General features: G+C 38.5%; 1 protein-coding gene across 5 annotated transcripts in view; it reads left to right on the top strand.

Moving 5' to 3' along the window:
* The window catches only part of ARFGEF1 (ARF guanine nucleotide exchange factor 1), a gene marked incomplete at both ends in the record, with an annotated part of 133,656 nt that overhangs the window by 100,655 nt on the left and 11,097 nt on the right, over positions 1 to 21,904 (top strand). For 3 of the 5 annotated variants that reach the window (XM_079722429.1, XM_079722430.1, XM_079722427.1), the window contains 11 exons: positions 4,622 to 4,712; positions 9,605 to 9,645; positions 9,741 to 9,910; positions 10,277 to 10,428; positions 10,553 to 10,725; positions 11,689 to 11,849; positions 12,682 to 12,812; positions 15,616 to 15,745; positions 17,341 to 17,476; positions 17,559 to 17,697; positions 18,309 to 18,381. In XM_079722429.1, the coding sequence (XP_079578555.1) occupies positions 4,622 to 4,712; positions 9,605 to 9,645; positions 9,741 to 9,910; positions 10,277 to 10,428; positions 10,553 to 10,725; positions 11,689 to 11,849; positions 12,682 to 12,812; positions 15,616 to 15,745; positions 17,341 to 17,476; positions 17,559 to 17,697; positions 18,309 to 18,381 (1,397 nt within the window). The remainder of the gene's footprint in view (positions 1 to 4,621; positions 4,713 to 9,604; positions 9,646 to 9,740; positions 9,911 to 10,276; positions 10,429 to 10,552; positions 10,726 to 11,688; positions 11,850 to 12,681; positions 12,813 to 15,615; positions 15,746 to 17,340; positions 17,477 to 17,558; positions 17,698 to 18,308; positions 18,382 to 21,904) is intronic. The other 2 variants (XM_079722431.1, XM_079722428.1) reach the window with 1 other exon arrangement.

The raw sequence follows: 21,904 nt of genomic DNA, 5'->3' as shown, positions 1-21,904 counted from the left end.
TGCTTGCAATAAAAATTCTTAGGAAATTTAGAAGAATTTCAAGCTTGAAAAACAATCCATAGAGAAGTAAGTAAAGATGTTGTGGCTTCAGGTTGGACTGGAACAGTTAGTTCCCAGTGGTAATCCAGCTGTGGCAGCCAGCAGTGCAGCCTGTACCTCACTTGTATCTTAGATTCTGTGATTCTGGGAGGTGCAGGTATAGACCCGATAACTTGGTGAGCCAGCTGCAGGATTTAGAACTGCCTGAGCACCTGCGTGGTTGGTGACGTATGTAACCTGGAAGTAACCTGGAAGTCTGACTCAGACATTAGAACTATAATTGTTCCAGCAGACAGAATGAGATACAAATGAAAAATATTTACAGGCAAGTGAAGTGAATGTGCATTGATTGATTCAGCAGCTTTTGAAAGCTGCTTTTTTTTTTTTTTTTTTTTCCAATAAGGCCTAGGGTGTGGAGGAAAGCCCAACCAAAGATAGTTGAGGTTGCCAGGGCTCAGTTGTGGCAAGTAACAGAAGTAGGTTACACTAAAAATAATATACCAGTGGAATATTTTATCTTCTATCAGTGTTAGTAAAACAAGAGAAATAATAATTGCTGATAATGCTTAGTGGTATACTTGAAAATGAATTAAAATTAATTTGATCACTGTGCTGCTGTGCTACTTAGGTTGCAAGGAGATGAGATGAGCTGTCTTATCCCTTCAGGAAAAGGGAATTTATATTAAAATATACACTTGGAATCTGGAAATGAGATAAAAATTCCAAGCTTCCAAGCCACTCAAGCGACCAGCCATACTCTTCCACCTCTCTCATGCTTTATATAGGCCTCCTCTTGTGTCGTCCACTTCTCTTTTCAGCCTGTGTCCTAGAGGGAGCCACTCTGTTGACACGGCCCCTGTTGGGCAGAGCCCTCCCTTCAGCTTATCTCAGTGGTTAGTTCCCAGCTCGCCCAGTGTGGCAGATGTCCACCCTTCCGTCTGTGCCCTGTCACCTACTCAGACAGATGCTTTCTTCAGGGTGCTGTGGTCAGAACTGCAGCTAGAAGAGGACGTGGTACAGATGACTGAGCTGGTCTAGTCTGTACAGAATGTGTTGTTTAAAGACCAAATCAATGTCCTCCTTCATTAACAGCGCCCGTACTCCACATATTCATGTAACCAGGCTAATAGGGCTGAGTGTATGTTTATCTGACTTTCTTACTGCTGTGATACAAATCTGTACTTTCACTTTTTGGAAACATGAAACTTTCAGTTATTAAGTATACACAGCATGGGACTTCCCTGGTGGCACAGTGGTTAAGAATCCGCCTGCCAGTGCAGGGGACACAGGTTCAAGCCGTGGTCCAGGAAGATCCCACGTGCTGTGGAGCATCTAAGCCCACGAGCCACAACTACTGAGCCCACGTGCCACAACTGCTGAAGCCCATGCGCCTAGAGCCTGTGCTCCGCAACAAGAGAAGCCACTGCAATGAGAAGCCCGCGCACTGCAACAAAGAGTAGCCCCTGCTCGCTGCAACCAGAGAAAGCCCGGGCGCAGCAACGAAGACGCAACACAGCCAAAAATAAATAAATAAATTTATTTTTTTAAAAAAAGAAAAAAAAGAATACATAGCATATGATTATTAGGTTTGAATTATATGCCTACTGTTCTTTTATGGTATATATTAAAGTTTAAAAATTCAATTGCTTGATCATATAAATCTTACATGAATATCACAGCACCTACATCTTTGTTCTTAGTTAACCTAAATATTTGTGCTTTTGAATAATTTCTTTGGTAAAACTGAAATTATTAGCCTGTTACTTACACTGTTATACAGATGTTTGAAAGATTTTTTTTTTAATAAATTTATTTTTTTTAATTTTATTTTTATTTCTGGCTGTGTCGTGTCCCTGCCGCTGCATGCAGGCTCTCCCTAGCTGCGGTGAGCGGGGGCTACTCTTCATTGTGGTGCGTGGGCTTCCCATTGCAGTGGCCTCTCCCGCTGCAGAGCACAGGCTCCAGGCGTACGGGCCTCAGCAGTTGTGGCTCGCAGGCTCCAGAGCACAGGCTCAGCAGCTGCGGTACACGGGCCCAGCCGCTCCGCAGCATGTGGGATCCCCCTGGACCAGGGCTCACACCCGTGTCCCCTGCATTGGCAGGCGGACTCCCAACCACTGCGCCACCAGGGAAGCCCTGAAAGATTTTATATATTTATGAAATTGGTTCTTGGATTGTTAGGCATTTTAAATATTCTTTAAGTAGGTTTATTATTAATGATTACAAATTATATCAATATTTAAATATAAAAGGTATAGAAATCTCTATAGGAAGGACATTCAGTTGACACACAAAGGAAGTTATGTGGTGACTGGCATTATTTTTTCTCACAGATTTTTCTTCATTAAATTCCTGTAATGTGCTACATACCTCAGGTGTGGCTTGACACTATTTCCCTACCACCCCAGTTCTCTGTCACTTACTTCAGGCTTTCATCCTTGTTCACTTGTGTTATAGAAATAGACTCTTAATTTGTCTCCATGGCTCCAGTAGCTCTGCCTGTTTCACTGTGTTCTGCAGATATTACCAGAATTATTTTTCAGAAAATAGATTGGATCATGTCAGTCTTCTAAAAGTTCTGATGGTTCCCTGTTTTCAAAAGTAGTGCATTAAACGTGACAGTCAAGGTTCTTAACATTCTATTTCTAGTCTGCTTTTCCAGCTTCATCTCCTACTGCTCGTCTTTCTCTGCTTCTTTGTCCCCTGCCAGAATCATCCTCCATTATGGCTTCACCCAAGTGTGTTGAAACATGACCTGCACGTGCATACTTCCATTACTGTATATATGCTGCTCCTTCTTCCTGAATTGCTTTTTCTCCTTTCTTTCCCATATGATCATCCTTTTAGGCCTAACTTGAATTAATATTTTGTCATGTGAAGCCTTTCTGTGAGCTAACACCCGCATTCTCCCTTCCCCTATCAAAATTAGTTCTGTTTAACAACACTTGTATTATATGTAATTAGTTCATTTCAGCTATGAAGTAATTGTTATATTGTATTAAAGTTGGTTGTAAGTGTGTCTCTCCTGGTAAATTGTTAAGTCTGTAGGACAGGGATCACATTCTTTTCACTTTGTTCAGTTCCTGGAATAGAATTTGAGTTCAGCTAGTTTAAATAACATCGTCTATTATGTTTGCATTCAAAAAGTCATTTATTGAGTGTCTAGTTAATCGAGTCAACAAGTATTTGTTGAGCATTTGCTTTGGACTTAATATTGAGTAGAGGAATACAAAGAAAGTGTATGATTTGGTTCCTAATCTTGAAACTTTTTATCTGGCTGAGAAGGCAACAGTAACACACCTAAAGTAATTTAAATAAGAAACTAAATGGAAGAAATTCTGATTTGAGCAGTATTTATTTAAGTATAAACTTAAATACTTACAGAGGAAGGTGAAACAGTGGAGGGGAATCCTTCATTGAGAACTCAAATTTGGGTCTTGGTAGATAAATTTTAGGTAGTTGTGGGATGGCCTGAATAGAGACAGGTATTGGGAAGAATGTTGAAGGGAACTGCATTAAGCGCTAGGCTGAAAAGTTTATACTTTGTCCTGAAAGTAATAGTAAGCAAAATGAAGGTGATGATTTAGGAAAATTAGTCTCCAGGAGAAGAAAGGAGAGATTGAAGAGGGGAAAAATCAGCAAAAGGAAAAGCAGTGAGGAAACTGTTATATATAGTAATAGTAATCTGGGCCTGAAATTACAACGGTCTAAACCGAGTAGCAATGAAAATGAATGAATCATATGAAAAACAGCCCAAAAGAAAGATTTAGTGAAAGTGGAGGAAGGGAAGGATATCACAGATGATTGTAAGGTTAAGAGTTTGAAAACTGGGGAAATTGTTGTTTTGCTACCTAACACATGGAACCAGTGTTGGGGGAAAAGATGAGTGATTCTTTTGAATAAGAGGATATTACAGCATACTGGTAGAATTTGCAGTAAACATTTGTAAATGGGACTGGAGACTGCATTACAGGGGAGATCTAATTATCGATACATGGAATTGGTAATCCTCCTTAGTAGATAGCTTTTTTTTTTTTTTTGCGGTACACGGGCCTCTCACTGTTGTGGCCTCTCCCGTTGCGGAGCACAGGCTCCAGACGCGCAGGCTCAGCGGCCGTGGCTCACGGGCCCAGCCACTCCACGGCATGTGGGATCTTCCCGGACTGGGGCACGAACCCGTGTCCCCTGCCTCGGCAGGTGGACTCTCAACCACTGCGCCACCAGGGATGCCCATTAGTAGATATCTTTGGAACTGGGGTTAGTGCTGTGCTTCTTAAACAGTGAGAGAAATTATTCCTAATGTCATTAATTTTGTGATCAAAATTCTCAGTGCCCCTAAGTTGTGTGATCTTTGCAAACACAGTTTGTGTCTTTAACCATGTCTGTATACCACTTAGTATATAGCTCAGTAAGCACCTTTGGCCTTGATAAATGGTCACTGATACCAAAAGAATCGCTCCCCCAAAGCTTCATTTCTTTCATTAGGAAAATAACTGATTTCAGAAATGTGTTTTAGAACTGAACGTGTGCTCTTCCACTGAATCCTTTTCAAACTGAAATGCCTCTCTTTCCTGTGTGGCAGTTGGAGGAAATGTGGACTGGAAGCAGATAGCAAGTATTCAGGAATCCATTGGAGAGACCAGTTCTCAGAGTGTTGTCGTTGCCGTAGATAGGTAAGGTGCTTGCTTTATTCCCTTCTCAGATGGACACTGTTTTAATTCTGTAGCACTTAGATGTATCCGCTCGTTAGTTAAAAGAGAAACATTATTGCCAAGACATCTTCTCTTAAGTAATATAAGACTGTATTGTTATATGCTGTGATTTAAATGATGAAGTACCTATAATTTTGCTTTCAAATCATAGAATATAGGAAGGAGATAAACAGTATGAAAATTTAAGTGATAGACATTAGTGGGCATTAGGGAAATTGTAACCTTGACGAGAAAAAACACGGTTCTTTTTTTTCTTTATTTTTAAAAAATTTCCTTTATAGAAAATGTACTCCCCTTATTATCCCTGTTTGAAAATAGAGTATAATTTGTCTTTTTGAGTGTATGATATAGGATTGCATTATGGGTGAAATGAAGGGGTTTGCTGGCAGTTCTCATTATAAACTTCTTTGAATAGGATTTCAGAATTTGTATATTATCTACATTACCAGATATTCCTCACTTTTAGTTTGTTTTCTAAAAGAAAATCTATACTATGGTTTATTTTGCTATAGAATATTTAGTTTATTCTAGATTTAAAATATTTCCAGTGTGTAAAACAATATCTAGTGGGTTTTTTTTTTTTTTTGAAGATGAGCTTTTTCCAGATGGATGCCCAAATAATTGAAACTTAACATTTTACAACACTGATGTTTAAATTTTTTTTAACACTTCTGATGGAAACTTTCAAAAATACAATAGGTACTGTAATTTTTTTGGTGCTTAGAGATGCATGCTGATCCATTATTTGACTTTGCTTTGGATAAAACCTTTTTGCTCTAAGTGTGGACAGAACCCGAGTGTTCATTTACTGGCCCTGGCAACGCTCCCTGGGGCTTTATCCTTGAGAAGAATTCTTCATGTCCAATGGCCACTTGCTTTCCTTTTTTTTTTTTTTTTTTTTTTTTTAAGGGAAGGAGGTAATTTGCCTTTCTCTTGCGAAGGTTGAAAAAAGATTGTGTATCATCTTATACCTACTATATAACTCAGAGGCTTAGCATGTGCTGCTTGGCACCCTTCCAGGTGCTTTCTGGGAAGGGGACCTAATAAAGAGTTGGGTGTATGTATATGTATAACTGATTCACTTTAAAACAAACCAAAGTGCTTTCCATGTGTTCCTTCATTTTATCCTTTCAGCAGCCTCTGAGATAAGTATTATTATTGTCCTCAATTTACAAATGAGGAACCTGAGACGAGGGGAATTAGATAATTTGCTCATTCTCACAACCAGGCTAATCTTGTCTTGATTATTACCATAACCCTTTCATTAGTAGAGAATCTGGAGGAGTGGCACCGAGATATACACTCAGGCAGCATATCTCTGAGTGTGTTCAACCTCTCTGCCTGCATGTACAGCTCCAGAGCAGTGTAATATCTGCCCTTCAACTACTAGGACAGATATCTTCCAAATGGTTTTCTAGCCATCCAGAAAATCATCTGCACTGTCATTATGAGAATCTATTCAGGCAACAGTCTGTTTCCTTAATATATTTTATATGACCAAAGCCAGTTCTGATTTATCCAGCTGTCCACTGTTTGTTACAGGGAGACATGTCACTCATTTGAACAAATGATATGCCTCTCCGTTTTAAGAATGTGTGCTGTTTCAGAGGAGTCTTAGCACAAATTCTGTTAGTACTTCGTTGTCTCAAACTCATCATCACCAGATACTTCTACAACATAAATTCAGTGTCCAATTTTATACAAGGGCTCAATATTTACATTTTACTTTATAGTGAAAGCATTAGAAGTTACCTCTTTGATTTGGTATAAGATTATTTTATTCTTATGTGGTACATATCACTTCCTTGTTAAATTTCTTCTGAATTCCTTTCTGAGTATCTGAGTTTATTCTTATTTGTAATATTCTGATTCTAGTCTATAAGCTAATTCAGTGAGATATCCCTGGTATTCAGGACAGTGGTGAGAATATTGTTAGGCATCATCCTGGAAAGTTCTGTACTTGTCCAGCAAAAAAAGTCATTTTTCTGTCCCTAGGCCTATTGTTCTGGATAATCTGTTATGACAACTATAGGAATTAAATATGGAAAATAAAATAATTTTTCTTTGCTTAATTATATATAGCTTCTGTTTCTTAATCAATGGAAAAATATATGTGGTTCCATCAGAAGCTTTAAAATGGTAAAATTTTCTGATTATCTTCACTTTTGTATTTGGAATCCCGTACTGTTAGAATTTAGGAGAATATAGGGCACTTTAATCTGGAGTACCTGATCCTCTAGGATTTGCTAGGGAAACATTTGCTAGGCATTGTTAAACCAGATACTTCATAAGTATTACTAAACTTTGCAGGGGTGGATTTTGTCCAGGAATGATTTACCCCCTGAAAGTTAAAAAACAGTTATTTAGCACCATAGTTTTTATTTTTATTATTGTTTTTTAAGCACACCAGATCTAGCTTTATACTGACCCGTCCCTCACTTTGGAATGTTCTGTCACCTATCAGAAGATATGGACAGCTCCTCCCCAGCTGTGTTTGCTCATAAACATCTTTTGTTTGGGTCTGAGCAGTAAATGTTACCTCTGATATTTTCACTATGAAAATGTTAAATACACAGTAATTTAGTCTGCCTGTATGTTGCATACAGCTAAAAGTTTATTTGATCCAGAATCTGCAAGTTTTATCTTTTTTTTTTGCATTGTTACATTGCTGTCATAATGTGAATGAATTCAGTAATCTATCAATTTTTTTTCCTACTCGTACTTCTCAGGCAACGTCTTTTAATATTAACACACAAGATTCTCATGCTTCTGTTCTCTGCTTTTCATACATGGCATGTAGAATCCATTTCATAGATGATTCTGTGAAACACAGTTCTGTTCTCCTGCCTTAGTATATTAAGGCTTAACGTTAAATGCCTCCACAGACTGCTGTGCTCCACCATATGGCTTATCTTTAGTGGAGCATTACTAGAAATAGAGTGACCCCTCAGAGGCTACCCAAGTGAGTAGGAATTTAAATGCCCTTTCTCAGGATGCACGCTCCACCTCCGTTCCAGTGTCTCCTGAGTCTCCAGAACCTGGTTGCTGATGATCTTCTCTGTTCTTGTTGCCTTTGTTCTCCACCATCTCACCACGTTTAGAGGAGTCATTGCTGCTTTCCCCTGGAGTTGCATATAATCGCCATCTCAGTTTCTGTTCTTTACTCCTGTATGCTTTGTCATTTGCTTCCTTCTCAGTTAAAAAAAAAGAAAAAAAGCTTTCTCGTTCCTTCTGTTCCTTTTCCTGTTGTTTCCCCTGTACTGTTTAGTTTTGACCTTCTTTGTGGTATGGTTTTTATAGCCATTGCCTTCCATGAGAATACCCCTAGTTTGAGAAACAGCTTAATGACATTTCTAATGCATAGTCTAGTGAATCTCATTTTTGTTCATGTGAGAGGTTTGTAGGCTTTGTATATTTTAAATTTCTGGATCCAGTCTAACCAGTGGATTCAGTGGGGCCCCATTACTCTTACTTCTCCCAGATTGTGTTTTCAGTCAGATTTTTGAACTGTTGTTTTGTTCTACTGATAAGAGCAATATAGGAAATCTCAAGATACCCCTTAAGCAGGAGATCAGATTCTGAGTTATTGCATCGTCAGTTTTTAAGCCATTTTTCCTATCTTGTTTTTGTTACTCATTGCCAGGATGCGTAGACCTTCAAGGACATTGAGGTTGAAAAATCATGATATACCCAGAATTTTTAGATAGTGGTAGTAGGAAAAAACTAGAATGTATTTTAAATGTTTAAATTATGTTTTGCTCAGGTAAGTGTGAGGCAGTATAGCAAAACGGTTGAGAGGCTGGACTCTGGAGTCTGCCTGTCCTGGTTTGATTCTTGTCTCTAACACTTACTGGTCCTGTGACTTTCAGAAAATTATTAAATATCCTTGTGCCTCAGTTTCTATGTTGACAAAAATGGGAATATAATAGTATATACACACCTCATGGTGTTTTTGATTATTATGTGAGTGGATATATATATAAAGCAATTAGGATAGTATCCATCTGGTGATTGTTGGTAGCTATTACTGTTACTATGACGACTGTTATTTCTAAGTTTAATGTTTGACCTGCTCCTGCCTTTGAGGTTTCCTTTTTATCGTGCAAATACTATGATGTACATTTTAAATTCCGGAATATCAGTTCATCCTGGAAGTCACATCAAACCCTTGGTTACAAACTCGGAACATGGATAAAAATGCAGACTTTAAAATAAGAGGACTAATATGTTTATGCTGAAATCTTTTATGAAACTTTGAAACACAGTAAAAGAGCTCAGTGAATAAGGCAGGGCAAAGCTGGACAGCATAGCTTAGCTCTAACCATTTGAATGCCGTGAGAAAAGTGGGTTAGCCACTTGTTGGTTAAACTGTTGGAGACTCTTTGCAAGGTTCTATTAATCATTTGTAATTTAACATAAGTGAGTTTTTTTAATCAAACACACATTGCTTATAAAAATAGAAGTTTTCATTTTAAGAACATGTTTAATGTGGGTAAATACTCAGGAAAATTGAAAAATCTTGTTTTGTGTATGCCAATTATTAGTTTTACAACTTAACATTTTTCTTATTCTAAGACTCTCATAAGATACCTTTCCTAGTGTTTATAAATTTACTAATAAAATTACAACAATGTATTTGTACTCTAATATATCATTCAGTACAGAGGAGGGAGGGAGGAACATCCAAGCTATACTTGTTACTAAAATACATGATAAAAAATATTCATTTGATTACCTGATTTTTTGTTCCCTTAAAACAGATAAAAGTAGCTCGTACCCCAGGCCACTTACTTTTGAATTGATGTATCCGAAGTGAGACATTACAAGTTTTTGAATTATATTTTTTTCTTTAGAATATTTACAGGGTCCACAAGGCTAGATGGAAATGCTATTGGTAAGTATATACATTTACTCCACTTAAAAACTGATTTTTTGGCTTAAAAGACTTCAAAGTTAAGTTTTAAAAATGTTAATCTATTTATATTATAGTGGATTTTGTCCGTTGGCTCTGTGCTGTGTCTATGGATGAATTACTTTCCACTACACATCCAAGAATGTTTAGTCTACAAAAAATAGTAGAAATATCATATTACAACATGGGAAGAATAAGATTGCAGTGGTCTCGAATTTGGGAAGTTATTGGAGATCATTTTAATAAGGTATTTGAGTAATTATAGGATTTGCTTAATTTGTAATTTTTTTGTTGTTTAAAATTTCCTTATCATAATCTAATTGAGACCTTTTTCCTTTCCAAGCAGTATTTTATTACATTTTTGTAATTGGATTTAGAAAACCCTTTGAGTCCTGTTTTTTCTTTTAGAAATAATTGCTCTAGGTTTTAAGAATTTAGTTAAAATATGTTCTTCTTGTTGAGAAATATTGTTAGCACACTTAGTGCCTTTATGGAGAATCTTTGAATTTACCTATCTATGCTATTAATTAGATATTTTTTCTAAAATAAAAAATAAAGAATTAGCAAGTTTCACTGCTGATATTAGCACCCTGTATTTCTGTTGCCATTACAGGTTGGCTGTAATCCTAATGAAGATGTAGCTATTTTTGCAGTAGACTCCTTGAGGCAATTGTCAATGAAGTTCTTAGAGAAAGGGGAGCTTGCTAATTTCAGATTCCAGAAGGATTTCTTAAGACCTTTTGAACATATAATGAAACGGAACAGGTATTATATTTGTTGAATTGCTTAATATCAGAAAAATACCTTATTTTCCACAGTAGGGGGAAAAACAGAAGAAAAGGAAAAAAACCTGATGAGTTTTATCCAAGCAATTGTATTAATATTTTAGGTCTCCAACAATTCGAGATATGGTTGTACGGTGTATAGCACAGATGGTTAATTCTCAAGCTGCTAACATTCGGTCTGGATGGAAGAACATTTTCTCTGTATTTCATCTAGCGGCATCTGATCAAGATGAAAGCATAGTTGAACTTGCATTCCAAACAACGGGGCATATTGTCAGTGAGTATTCTCTAAGCTCTGTTCAAGTTAAAGAAAACAAAACTTTAATGTGTTCAGAAGATAATTCAAGTATAAGATTATGGGCTTTAAGTTTTCCAAGTTTTGCCTACAGAAGCAGAGTAAATAGTGACAGTATTATCATTATTATAATATTATAGTTAACATTTATCAAACGTTTACTATATGGCAAGCACTATAAGCACTTTGCATGCATTTTCTTCAGTCTTCACAGTAACTGTATGAGATAAATATCTTTATTATTCTCTCTCTTTTTTTTAATAGATAAGGAAACTCAGACCCAGTGAGGTTAAGTAATTTGTCTAAAGGCACAAAACTAGTGAGTGATGGAGTTGAGATTCAAAGCCAGAGAGTCTTAAAGCACAGCATTTGTTTTTCACCACTGCACTACACAGCCTCCTTTGACTTTAAAGAAGAATAAAATACTAAGGATCTAAATTAAGCCTCTCTAGAAGATAATGATGTCATCATCATCAACATCAAGAATGATGATGTCATCATAGCTGTCATTTGTTGAGTGCTTGCTTGAATTAAGTAAACTAAGTACAGTGCTAAGCACTTTACTTACATTTTATTTAGTGCTTACCACTATCCTGTGCATATTGTTATCACCATTTTATAGATTAAGAAACTCAGATACAGAGAGATTAAATTTAATTTTGAATATTCACTCAACAACCATTGATTTTGTATCTACTGTGTACCAGTCACTCTGTTAGGTGCTGGGTTTATAGTGTAAACAAAACACAAACCTGTTTCCCTGTTTCTACTACTCAAGGCAGTCAAGTAACTGGTCAGGACAGACGTTGGAACCAATGTCTATTGGACGTTAAAACCCTTAATCTTTAAGAAGTATCCATTACATCTAGAGGTTGGTGTATTTGAGGTATAATTAAGAAAAGCTGAAAGTTGATAATTATATTTATGTGTTTTTCTCCCATATAGCCCTTGTGTTTGAAAAGCACTTTCCAGCAACCATTGATTCTTTCCAGGATGCAGTGAAATGTTTGTCTGAATTTGCATGCAATGCAGCTTTCCCAGACACAAGTATGGAAGCAATTCGACTTATTCGCCATTGTGCAAAATATGTGTCTGATAGACCTCAGGTATAGCATCATTTAGTAAACAAAATGTTACTGAGCATTTATTTCCAGTCAGAGATCTAAGTTTATTTGGGAATTGAGGGGATATGAAGTATTTATTTTTCAGAATTATCTGAGTTATGGTTACATTTGTTGAAGATGTCACGTATTTTTCTGAGTGTTTCACGTGTATTAACTTGTTTAATATTCCATAACAGCTTTATGGGATAGGTTGTGTTGTAGCCCCATGTAGATAAGGAATCTGAGGCACAAGGAAGTTAAAAATGTGCCCCTGCGTGCGGGGGATAGTAAAGGAGACCTAGGATTTGAACCCAAGCCTGTGTTTTTAGCCATTACCTTCATATATTGAGGTTGACTGTGGATGAGTGTAGGCTTAAGCACTGGAGTGAAAGGTTGAATTGGCCGCCTGGCTGCCAGCTCTGACTTGCGTATCTGAGTCTATCTTGTAACTGTCCTAAGGAGCAGTGATGCTTCATAGATTTTTACTACATACTGACACGGACCTGTGGGGTATTTAGTTCTTCTCGTGTACATCTACTCATTTGATCTTCACACCTCCCCGGTGTGGTGGCATGGCTGCATGATGTAATAACCATTTAAATGATAAAAATGGAAACTTGAATAATGCAGAAAACTGGTGCTGGAGTTGAAGCTGAAAGCAGCTTTTGGTTTCTCGTCCAGTGCTCTATAGGCAGTTGTAATCTCCGTCTTTTTTTAAGTTATCAAATTGCTCACTTTTGATTAGTAAAGTGTTAAAAAAATTTTCGGAGAAATAATATGCTTAATGTATAGGTGTTATGTTTTGCCTTTAGTAAACCTGCGTTTCTTCTTGAAGGCTTTCAAGGAATACACAAGTGACGACACGAATGTGGCACCTGAGGACAGGGTGTGGGTGAGAGGATGGTTCCCAGCTCTCTTCGAGTTGTCCTGCGTCATCAACAGGTGCAAGTTAGACGTGAGGACCAGGTAACAGCCAGCACTTGAAACTGAAAGTTTGAGAGGCTTATTCTTACTTTAATCAAATCAACTTATATGAACGCCAGTTCAATTTTATTAAGTATAGTAGTTATTCGATAGGCAGATTTTAAAATATGTTAAGTAGAGCAACAATAAAAAACGGAAATAAATTACTTTTCCTTAAAATGTGACTGTGGCCTCCTTTGAGTTTTAGGTTCTATGTTAACGTACACATTCTGTCTTTCATACATTTGTTGCCAATCAGAAATTGAAGTTAGCACCAAAATTCATCTTCTGATGAATGATAAAAGAATTTCCAAATGCATGTCTTTGGTGGACTTTAGGTGAAGAACCGTTGCTTTTTGAAGACTGGCCAGTAACATAGTTTTGAATAATATAGGCCTGTTCAAAAAGAATTGAACTCTTTCAAAAGTATATTCTCAATAAAAGATCTATATGAATATCCAGTCCATTTGTAAAGAAACTATTATGGGTATAATGTAACCAGACAAGTACTCAGTGCACACTTCTTACAGTTATAAGAAGTTGTTATGAATTTGTTAAGAGTTCACATCAGTACCATAGTATTGCTTTTCTCACCCTGTATTTTTGATGGCCAAATTGAAATGATCAACTTGTGTATCCTAACGTCTCTCAACAGTGCATCAGAAAGGTAGTATAGACTTGTAACAAATCAGTGATAGAATATAATGAAAGAATGAATCTCTCCTTCCACCACTTACGCCAGAACCACACCTATCCCCAGCCAAGGTTAAGTTTGTTTTATAGCCTAAGAAATGTTTCACTTTTATAGTGCTATTTGTTATAACAAATTTTGTGAAATAGAAAATAATCCAAAATATGACTCGCACCTTGGAAACTTGTTATAGAATTTAGTAATCACAAGCACATATGACATTATATTTCACATGTAGGCACTGAGGAATTTTTGTCAGTGGACCTGTTAGGAAACTTGATAAAATTCAAGATGGCCCCCAATTGATATAACTCTAAATTATTTAGGTATACAGCTTTCAAATGTCCAGCCACTTCAGTAGAGCAACGAACATGTCATAACTGACAAGTCATGGAAACTCAGCACCCCGCTCCCTGCCCTTGTTTATTTGTAGAAGTCTGTTTGACGTAGACCTACCTGCTTTCTTAGCCTCTCAGCCTGTCCTTGTCTGGGACCACACTACCTTGCTTCTCACCCTATCCTATGTTCAGATTATGGATGGGTTTAGTTGTTAAAGAGAAGAGAAAAGGGATGTTCTAGTTGGTAAAAAAGAGGGAAAATATGAGTTAACTTTGTTCAGTGATGGCTTTGATTTTCTTACCTCATTCCAGGATTTGTAAAGGCAGTTATTTAGATTACACTTTAAAATGCAGCACTACGATTTGTATAACACACTAATTACAAAGTACTTTCAAATGCATTCTCATTTGAGTCCCTCAAAATTCTGTAGATTTAGGGTTGAATAATTAAACTGGAGCCCTACCCATTCTTTTTCCCTACACCAGCAACTTAAGTATTCATCAAAACTTGTTCCATAGTAAAAAGCCTTGGAAACCTCTCTAGATCTGTGCTTGCTTTGGGGGCCTGGAAGAAACAGGATTTTCACATCCACTCACCCCAGCTCTGGGGGTTAGTTAGCATCCAGTTTACTTGGAGTGGGAGGAAGAGGGAGCCTTGTCCCATTGTAGGGGAGACATGGAACTCTGACACGGTTCTCCTGGGGAAGACAGAGTGTGTTTCTTCCACAGGAATCCCTTTACTGTAGTTCCTTTACTTCTGATTTTACACATTAGGTATCTTACAGATCAAATAAACTGTTGTGAACTTGCCGTAGGACTGAACTACCATAATGTTATTTTACACACCTATTGAACAAATACTTGTTTAGAGCCTATTATGTATCAGGCATGTACTAGGCCCGGGGGTAGCACAGCAGCAAATGAACTAGACCACGTACCAGTCCTTATGGAGTGTTTCAAAGGAAATTTTGTTCTGGCTTACTGTCAGACTTTTCGAAATATAAACCTTTTCTAAGTGGAAGGGTACCTATATTTTACTAGAAGAAATTACTGTATAGAGAAAAGATCAAGCTTTTTAATGTTTACATGAAGGCATTATTTCAAGAAAGGTAATAAGGAATCAGAAGGCAATTTTGAGTTTTAGTTTTAACACTTATTCAAAAGAGAAGAATGGGATATGAAAGCAGTTTATTTGTTCAAGGAACACTTAACTATGTGCCCCTGTGTGACAGGTGCTGCTCTGGCCTGGGATACAGCAGGAAACAGACACCCTGCCCACACTAGTGTCTTAGTGGATTAGTTTGATAAATCCTTCAGTTTGAGGATATTATATGAACAATTAGAGTGTTAACTAAAAATTCCTATAGCTCTTTGAAAAAGATTTTCCAAAATCTAATTTTATTTGTTCTTAGACTGATTTCCGTGGCCACAGTGCCACAGAATTAATATTCACCCAAATGATGATCTTTCTCAATCTATAATTCCATTTACATTTTTTAAATGCTGGAATGATGGGGTGGGAGTGGAAGAAAAGTAGAAGAAAAAATTTTCAGGCCAAGTCCTTTGGAGTTTTTTCCTAAATGATGCATCCTAAAGAAACCTGTTTTACAACCTAAATTTTTTTAAAGCTCAGTATCATGTGTTAGTTTAAAACCAGTTTTAAACTTTGCTTTCAGTAACTTTGTGCACTAACTATAAAAACTGTTTTAGGAGGGGGATACTAATGTGGTATGCTTTTTTGTATTATAGCTTTCCTAATTACGTTTTATCATTTTAGGGGTTTAACAGTAATGTTTGAAATAATGAAAACTTATGGCCACACTTATGAAAAACACTGGTGGCAGGATTTATTTAGAATTGTTTTCAGAATCTTTGACAACATGAAATTGCCAGAACAGCAGACAGAGGTAAGAGAACATGAGATTTTCATTTAACACAGTGAAGTCAGAAGGTTCTTTTTTTCCCTAATACATTTTAGTATTTCAAATTTAAGCACGGTGAACAGAAAAAAATCCTAGAAATTTTTTCTTTATGGCATTATAATATAGTAGTAAGTCTTTATAAACAATGCAATTTGGGGATAGAAGTGAGTTAATGAATTGGGTTTTGTTTTCAGTGTTTTTGTTGAACTTCCAGTGTCTTTTCCTCATTTTAATGTTGTCACAAGTAAAACATCAGTAGCTCTCCTTAGTATTCATAGGGCTTCTTATTCTGAATTGAAGAAGGAATGCGTGTTTATTTATTTATTTCAAAGTCTTTACTACAGACCAGTTACAGTATGTGTTTCAGTAAGTGTGGGAAAGAACATCAGGTCTTCGTGTTTTGTCCCATATAGTGTATTAAATGCAAATTTGGGGGCCTCTCTGACCTGCACAAAATTTTATTTTAGATCTACAGGTAGACTCTTAAAACATTTTATAAAGTGGACTACGTAGACACATGTTTATGCCCTGGCACAAAACCATGTATAAAAATTACTCCAGGGGCTTCCCAGGTGGCACAGTGGTTGAGAGTCCACCTGCCAATGTAGGAGACACAGGTTCGTGCCCCAGTCTGGGAAGATCACACATGCCGCGGAGCAGCTGGGCCCGTGAGCCATGGCCACTGAGCCTGCGCGTCCGGAGCCTGTGCTCCACAACGGGAGAGGCCACAGCAGTGAGAGGCCCACGTACCACAAAAAAAAAAAAAAAAATTAGTCCAGATTAGTCCATTTGAGAAAAATAAAGAAATTACTTACACTCCCTCCCCCTTTTGGGGGGGCTGTGTTGAGTCTTTGTTGCTGCGCGGGCTTTCTCTAGTTATGGCGAGTGGGGACGACTACTCGTTGCTGTGTGCGGGCTTCTCTTGTTGTGGAGCACCAGCTGTAGGTGCATGGGCTTCAGTAGTTGTGATGTGCGGGCTCAGTAATTGTGGCTCGCGGGCTCTAGAACGCAGGCTCAGTCGTTGTGGCTCGCGGGCTCTAGAACACAGGCTCAGTAGTTGTGGAGCACAGGCTTACTTGCTCCTCAGCATGTGGGATCTTCCTGGACTGGGGCTCGAACCTGTGTCCCCTGCATTGGCAGGCGGATTCTTAACCACTGTGCCACCAGGGAAGTCTCCTACTTAGGTCCATTTTATTTTAAACCTATGCTAACCCACTTGGATAAATTCTTGTCATTGCCTTCCTCTATTTTTCTTCCACATTCTGTCATATTCTGGAGCAAGACCAACTGTTGTTATTAGTGTCAATTGTTTGAAAAGTCATAGCGTTAACAGCCAGACAATGCAGTGATTTTTTTTTTAATAAAACAGTGCAGAAAATAGTTATTTTATATGCAGATGGTTATGGGATAATGAAGAGAAATAGATCAGATATAAAGTTGAGGTGAATGTCACATTCAAGGAGTTGAGTGCTCTGAAAGGAACCTACAGACTTACGTTTTAAATATGGAAACATATTTCTTTGAAATTCTAGTAGTTGATGAATGGCCTGACCTTCATTTACTGACCGTCTCCCCTGTAGAAAGCTGAGTGGATGACAACGACATGTAATCATGCGCTTTATGCTATCTGCGATGTGTTCACCCAGTATTTAGAAGTACTCAGTGATGTACTTTTGGATGACATTTTTGCCCAGCTCTACTGGTGTGTGCAGCAAGGTAGGTCTGTACCAGATAAGTGACACAAAGTGTTAAATGTGACCCTGGTAATACACAAATGAATTGCTCTTTTCTTTTCTAGACAATGAGCAGTTAGCACGATCTGGTACGAACTGCTTAGAGAATGTTGTTATTCTGAATGGTGAAAAATTTACCCTAGAAATCTGGGATAAAACTTGTAACTGCACACTGGACATCTTCAAAACCACAATTCCACATGCGTAAGAAGATTTTATACAACTTTATATTTGTATATTGAATGATGGACATGAAAGGTTTGATAGTAATTAGTGATTTCTCATAACAGAAATCCTTTTTAAAATATCTCAGTGTTCTTTGAATTTGTGTTTATTGCAAATCAGACTCCTGTAAAACCATAACAAATACACGAATTAAATTTTTTATATACCCAAACTTTTAGTCTGATGATTTAAAATTTGGGTCATAATGAAGTGATTTAATAAGATTTTATTCATCCAGATTAAACCAAGCAGTGGTTCTGAATTGAAAAAAAGAAAATCTCAGCATTTGGTTTAGTTACTGTAAATGTAATAATCTAAGGAAAATTTGTTGTATTTTGTATTACAATATTGTAAATACTGTATTTTACGATTAATTATCATCTTTTTCTAAGGGATAAGTTTGGAATTGAATTGTAGTGGAGTTTTTACTGATTGGGAAACTAAGACATAGTCTTGCTAAATGACTTGATGGCACCTGGATCATTTGTAGGACACCTTGAACTTGCTTCCCAGCTTGTTTCATTTCAAAACATGTTGGATGCGGCGTGCTTCACACTCTCAGTGACTGGTGTGATTTTGGTGTTTTAAAGGCTCTTGACCTGGCGTCCTGCTTCTGGAGAAGCTGCTCCTGCACCTCCGTCTCCTGTGAGTGAAAAGCAGCTGGTAAGTTTTAACAGATAAAGCATATATTAAATTACTTAAGTATTTGTGGTAAGTATTCTACCGTGGGGCAGATTCTTTTATATGAGCCCAGCTCTTTTAAAAAGATGTCGTAAAATATAGATGGTCTTGAGACAGAGTAAAAGGATTTTGAGAGCGCAAGAGGCGGGTACCAGTTTCCATAAGGATTTACATACCAAGCTGAAGATATTATTGGATGTTATTTAAACTTTCAACTTTGATATAATTTCACCTTAGAGAAAAGTTACAAAAGCAGTTTAAAGAATTCTGATAGACCCTTCATGCAGCTTATTTGCTTCCTAGATCTGCCATAACAAATTACTACAAACTTAGTGGCTTAAAACAACAGAAATTTATTCTGTCACGGCTCTGGAGGCCAGAGGTCCGAACTCAAGGCGTCAGCAGGGCCACACTCCCTCCCAGGGTGTTTAAGGAGAAGCCTTCTTTGCTTCCTCTAGCTCCTAGTGGCTGCCGACAGCCCCTGGCGTCCTTGGCTTGTACACACATCCCTCCATGTTAACGTAGCTGTGTGAAGCCAAATCTCTCCCTCCTTTCTCCTTTAAGGACACTAGCCATTAGGTTTAGGGTCCTCCCCAAATTCAGAATGATCTCGTCTCAAGATCCTTAACTTTAAAGACTCTGTTTCCATGTAGCCTTCACAAGTACCAAAGGTTAGGACTTGGACTTACCTCTTTGGGGCCACTGTTTAACCCATTATTTATCCTCTGGTGCCCCAAAATTCATGTCTGTCTTTCGGGCAAAGTCATTTATGCTATCCCAACATCCCTGGAGTCTCAACTTAGTGTAGCATCAACACCAAGTCCAAAATGTCAGGTAAATATCATCTTATCAAAAGTCCCAGATCTCATCATCTAAGTCATCTAAATCAGGTATGTGGTCTATTCTGGAGCAAAATTTCTCTCCATTTGTGGACCTGTGAACCTGTAGAACAGATTAACTGCTGCAAAATATAGTGGTGGGCAGGCACAGGGTAAACATTCTCATTCCAGAAGGGAAGCTTGGAAGGAGTAAAAGGGTCACTGTTCCTAATCAAGTTCAAAACCCAGGAGGGCAAATTCATTAAGTTTCAAGGCCTGAGGATAATTTCTGTAGCTTGGTACCCTGCCCTACCTTCTGGGCCCATGGCTTCTCCCTCTGGTGCTTCAGCTTTGCCCTCTGAATCATTCCTCACTTACAAGTTCCACTTTCCACCCAGTAGTACAACACAATTCAGCCAAGGTTTCTGCAACTTATAACAAAGATCACCATCCTTCTAGTAGCCAATAACACGTTCCTGATTTCCTTCTGAGATCTCACCAGAAACACCTTTTTTTTTTTTTTCAAATAAAGTTATTTATTTATGTATTTATTTTGGCTGCGTTAGGTCTTAGTTGCTGCACGCGGGCTCTCTCTAGTTGCGGCGAGCAGGGGCTACTCTTCATTGTGGTGCGCGGGTTTCTCATTGCACTGGCTTCTCTTGTCGCGCAGCAGAGGCTCTAGGCGCGTGGGCTTCAGTAGTTATGGCGTGCAGGCTCAGTAGTTGTGGCTCATGGGTTCTAGAACGCAGGCTTAGTAGTTGTGGTTCACAGGCTTAGTTGCTCTGCAGCATGTGAGATCTTCCTGGACCAGGGCTCAAACCCGTGTCCCCTGCATTGGCAGGTGGATTCTTAACCACTGTGCTACCAGGGAAGCCCCAGAAGCACCTTTAATGTTCATATTTCTATCAGCGTTCTAGTCATGACCGTGTGTGTGAGTGTGTGTGTGTGTGTGTATTCTTTAGGATGATGGAAGCTTTCTCTACCAGGCATTTCACTTCCTTCTGAATCCTCACCAGAACTGAGTTTAACATCCATGTTTCTACCAACAGTCTCTTCAGGTCAGTTTAGGTTTTTTTCTATTGTACGCCTCAAAACTCTTCTAGCTTCTACCATTACCCAATTCCAAAGCCACTTCCACATTTTTAGGTCTTTGTTATGGCCGCACCCACTTCCTGGTACCAAAATCTGTATCAGTCAGTGTTCTCCAGTTCCAGAGAAATGGAGCCAGTAGGAGATAATCTACACCTGTGTGTGTCCATATTTATCTATTCATGTGTGTGTGTGTAATATATGTATGTATATGTATCCCTATATGTTTTTTCCCCTTAATTTCAAGGAATTGGCTTAAGCAGGTGTGAGGGCTGGCAAGGTTGGAAAGTGTAGGGCAGGTGGGCAGGCTGGAAACTCTTGGGCAGCTGTAGTCCACAGGCAGAACTTCTTCAGGGAAATCTCAGTTTTGCCCTTAAGGCCTTTCAACTCATGGGATGAGACTTGACCCATATTATTGAGGATCGTCTCCTTTACTTACAGCCGTAACTGTAAGTGTTCACCACATCCATAGAATGCCTTCACAGCGACACTTGCAATAGTGGTTAATTGAATAACTGGTTACTATAGCCCAGCCAAATTGACGCAGGAAACGGACCATCACACCAGGTTTCTCGAAGTGTTATCACTGTACTACGTTTGCTTTCTTATTTCCACCTCCCTCTTCTCTCACTCCCCCACCTCCCTACATACATTTTTCTGGATTCTTTGAAAATAATTTGAAAATAACACACCCTTTTCCCCCTAAAATTTTTAGTGTGTTTTCCATAAAATAAGTAAATATATATAGTCACAGTGCAGTTAACAAAATAGGGAATTACTACTGAAACAATACTACAATCTGGCTTTATTCAGATTTCTGCTGTTCTCCCACTAATGTTACTGAATTTTAAACCCAGGAAGCCAGAGGTAGCTTATCTATGCCCACTGACCTGATCTGTCCCCCACAGCTTTTTAATTTCTTAACTAATTGTCAGTGGCTAAAACTTAGGTCTCACAGAAGAGCACCACTCTGAACGTGTCTTGAGAACTGTGACATGTGGCATATCGGGCCCGCATTGCTCCATGACCCTGATCCGCTGGAGTTGTTCATTCATCACAGACTCCACCGCTTATGACATCCTGTTTCCAGCCCAGGATGAGCTTGCTCTCATTTTTGTTTTCCTTAAATTTGGCCCGCTCCCCGCTTGCTCTCTGGGCTTTTGTTTGTGCTCCCTCTGCTGTACAGTGTAGTAGTTTGCAGGGTGGGCTGTGACGCTAGACCCCAAATCAAATCATGGCTCTGCACTGACTAGCTCTGCAGCCTTAGCAAGTTACTTAACCTCCTGTTAAAGTGAGTCCTGCGGTGGGAATTAGATCTGGTGCTGCACATGAAGTCGTTAGAACAGCGTGTGCCGGGGCGCGCGCTCGGCGACGCTGCCTGCTGCTGGGCCGATGCGGTGGGCCCAGCGGTGCCCCTCGAGGCTGCTCAGTCTCTTCCTTGGCTCCGTCCGGGAGCTGCAGCTGCCCTGGCTGTGCATCTGGTCTCCTGCTGGAACCAAGTCAAGCTGTAATGTCAGCTGCCATATATCGTCTGACACCTCTAGTGTCAAAGGCTTGTTAAAGCGTTAAGGATTTACTGCCAAATCCTTAACAACCTG

The sequence above is a fragment of the Hyperoodon ampullatus genome (genome assembly GCF_949752795.1).
Source record: "Hyperoodon ampullatus genome assembly, chromosome: 17".
Classification (NCBI taxonomy): Eukaryota; Metazoa; Chordata; class Mammalia; order Artiodactyla; family Ziphiidae; genus Hyperoodon; species Hyperoodon ampullatus.
This window is presented reverse-complemented; position numbering and strand designations above follow the sequence as displayed.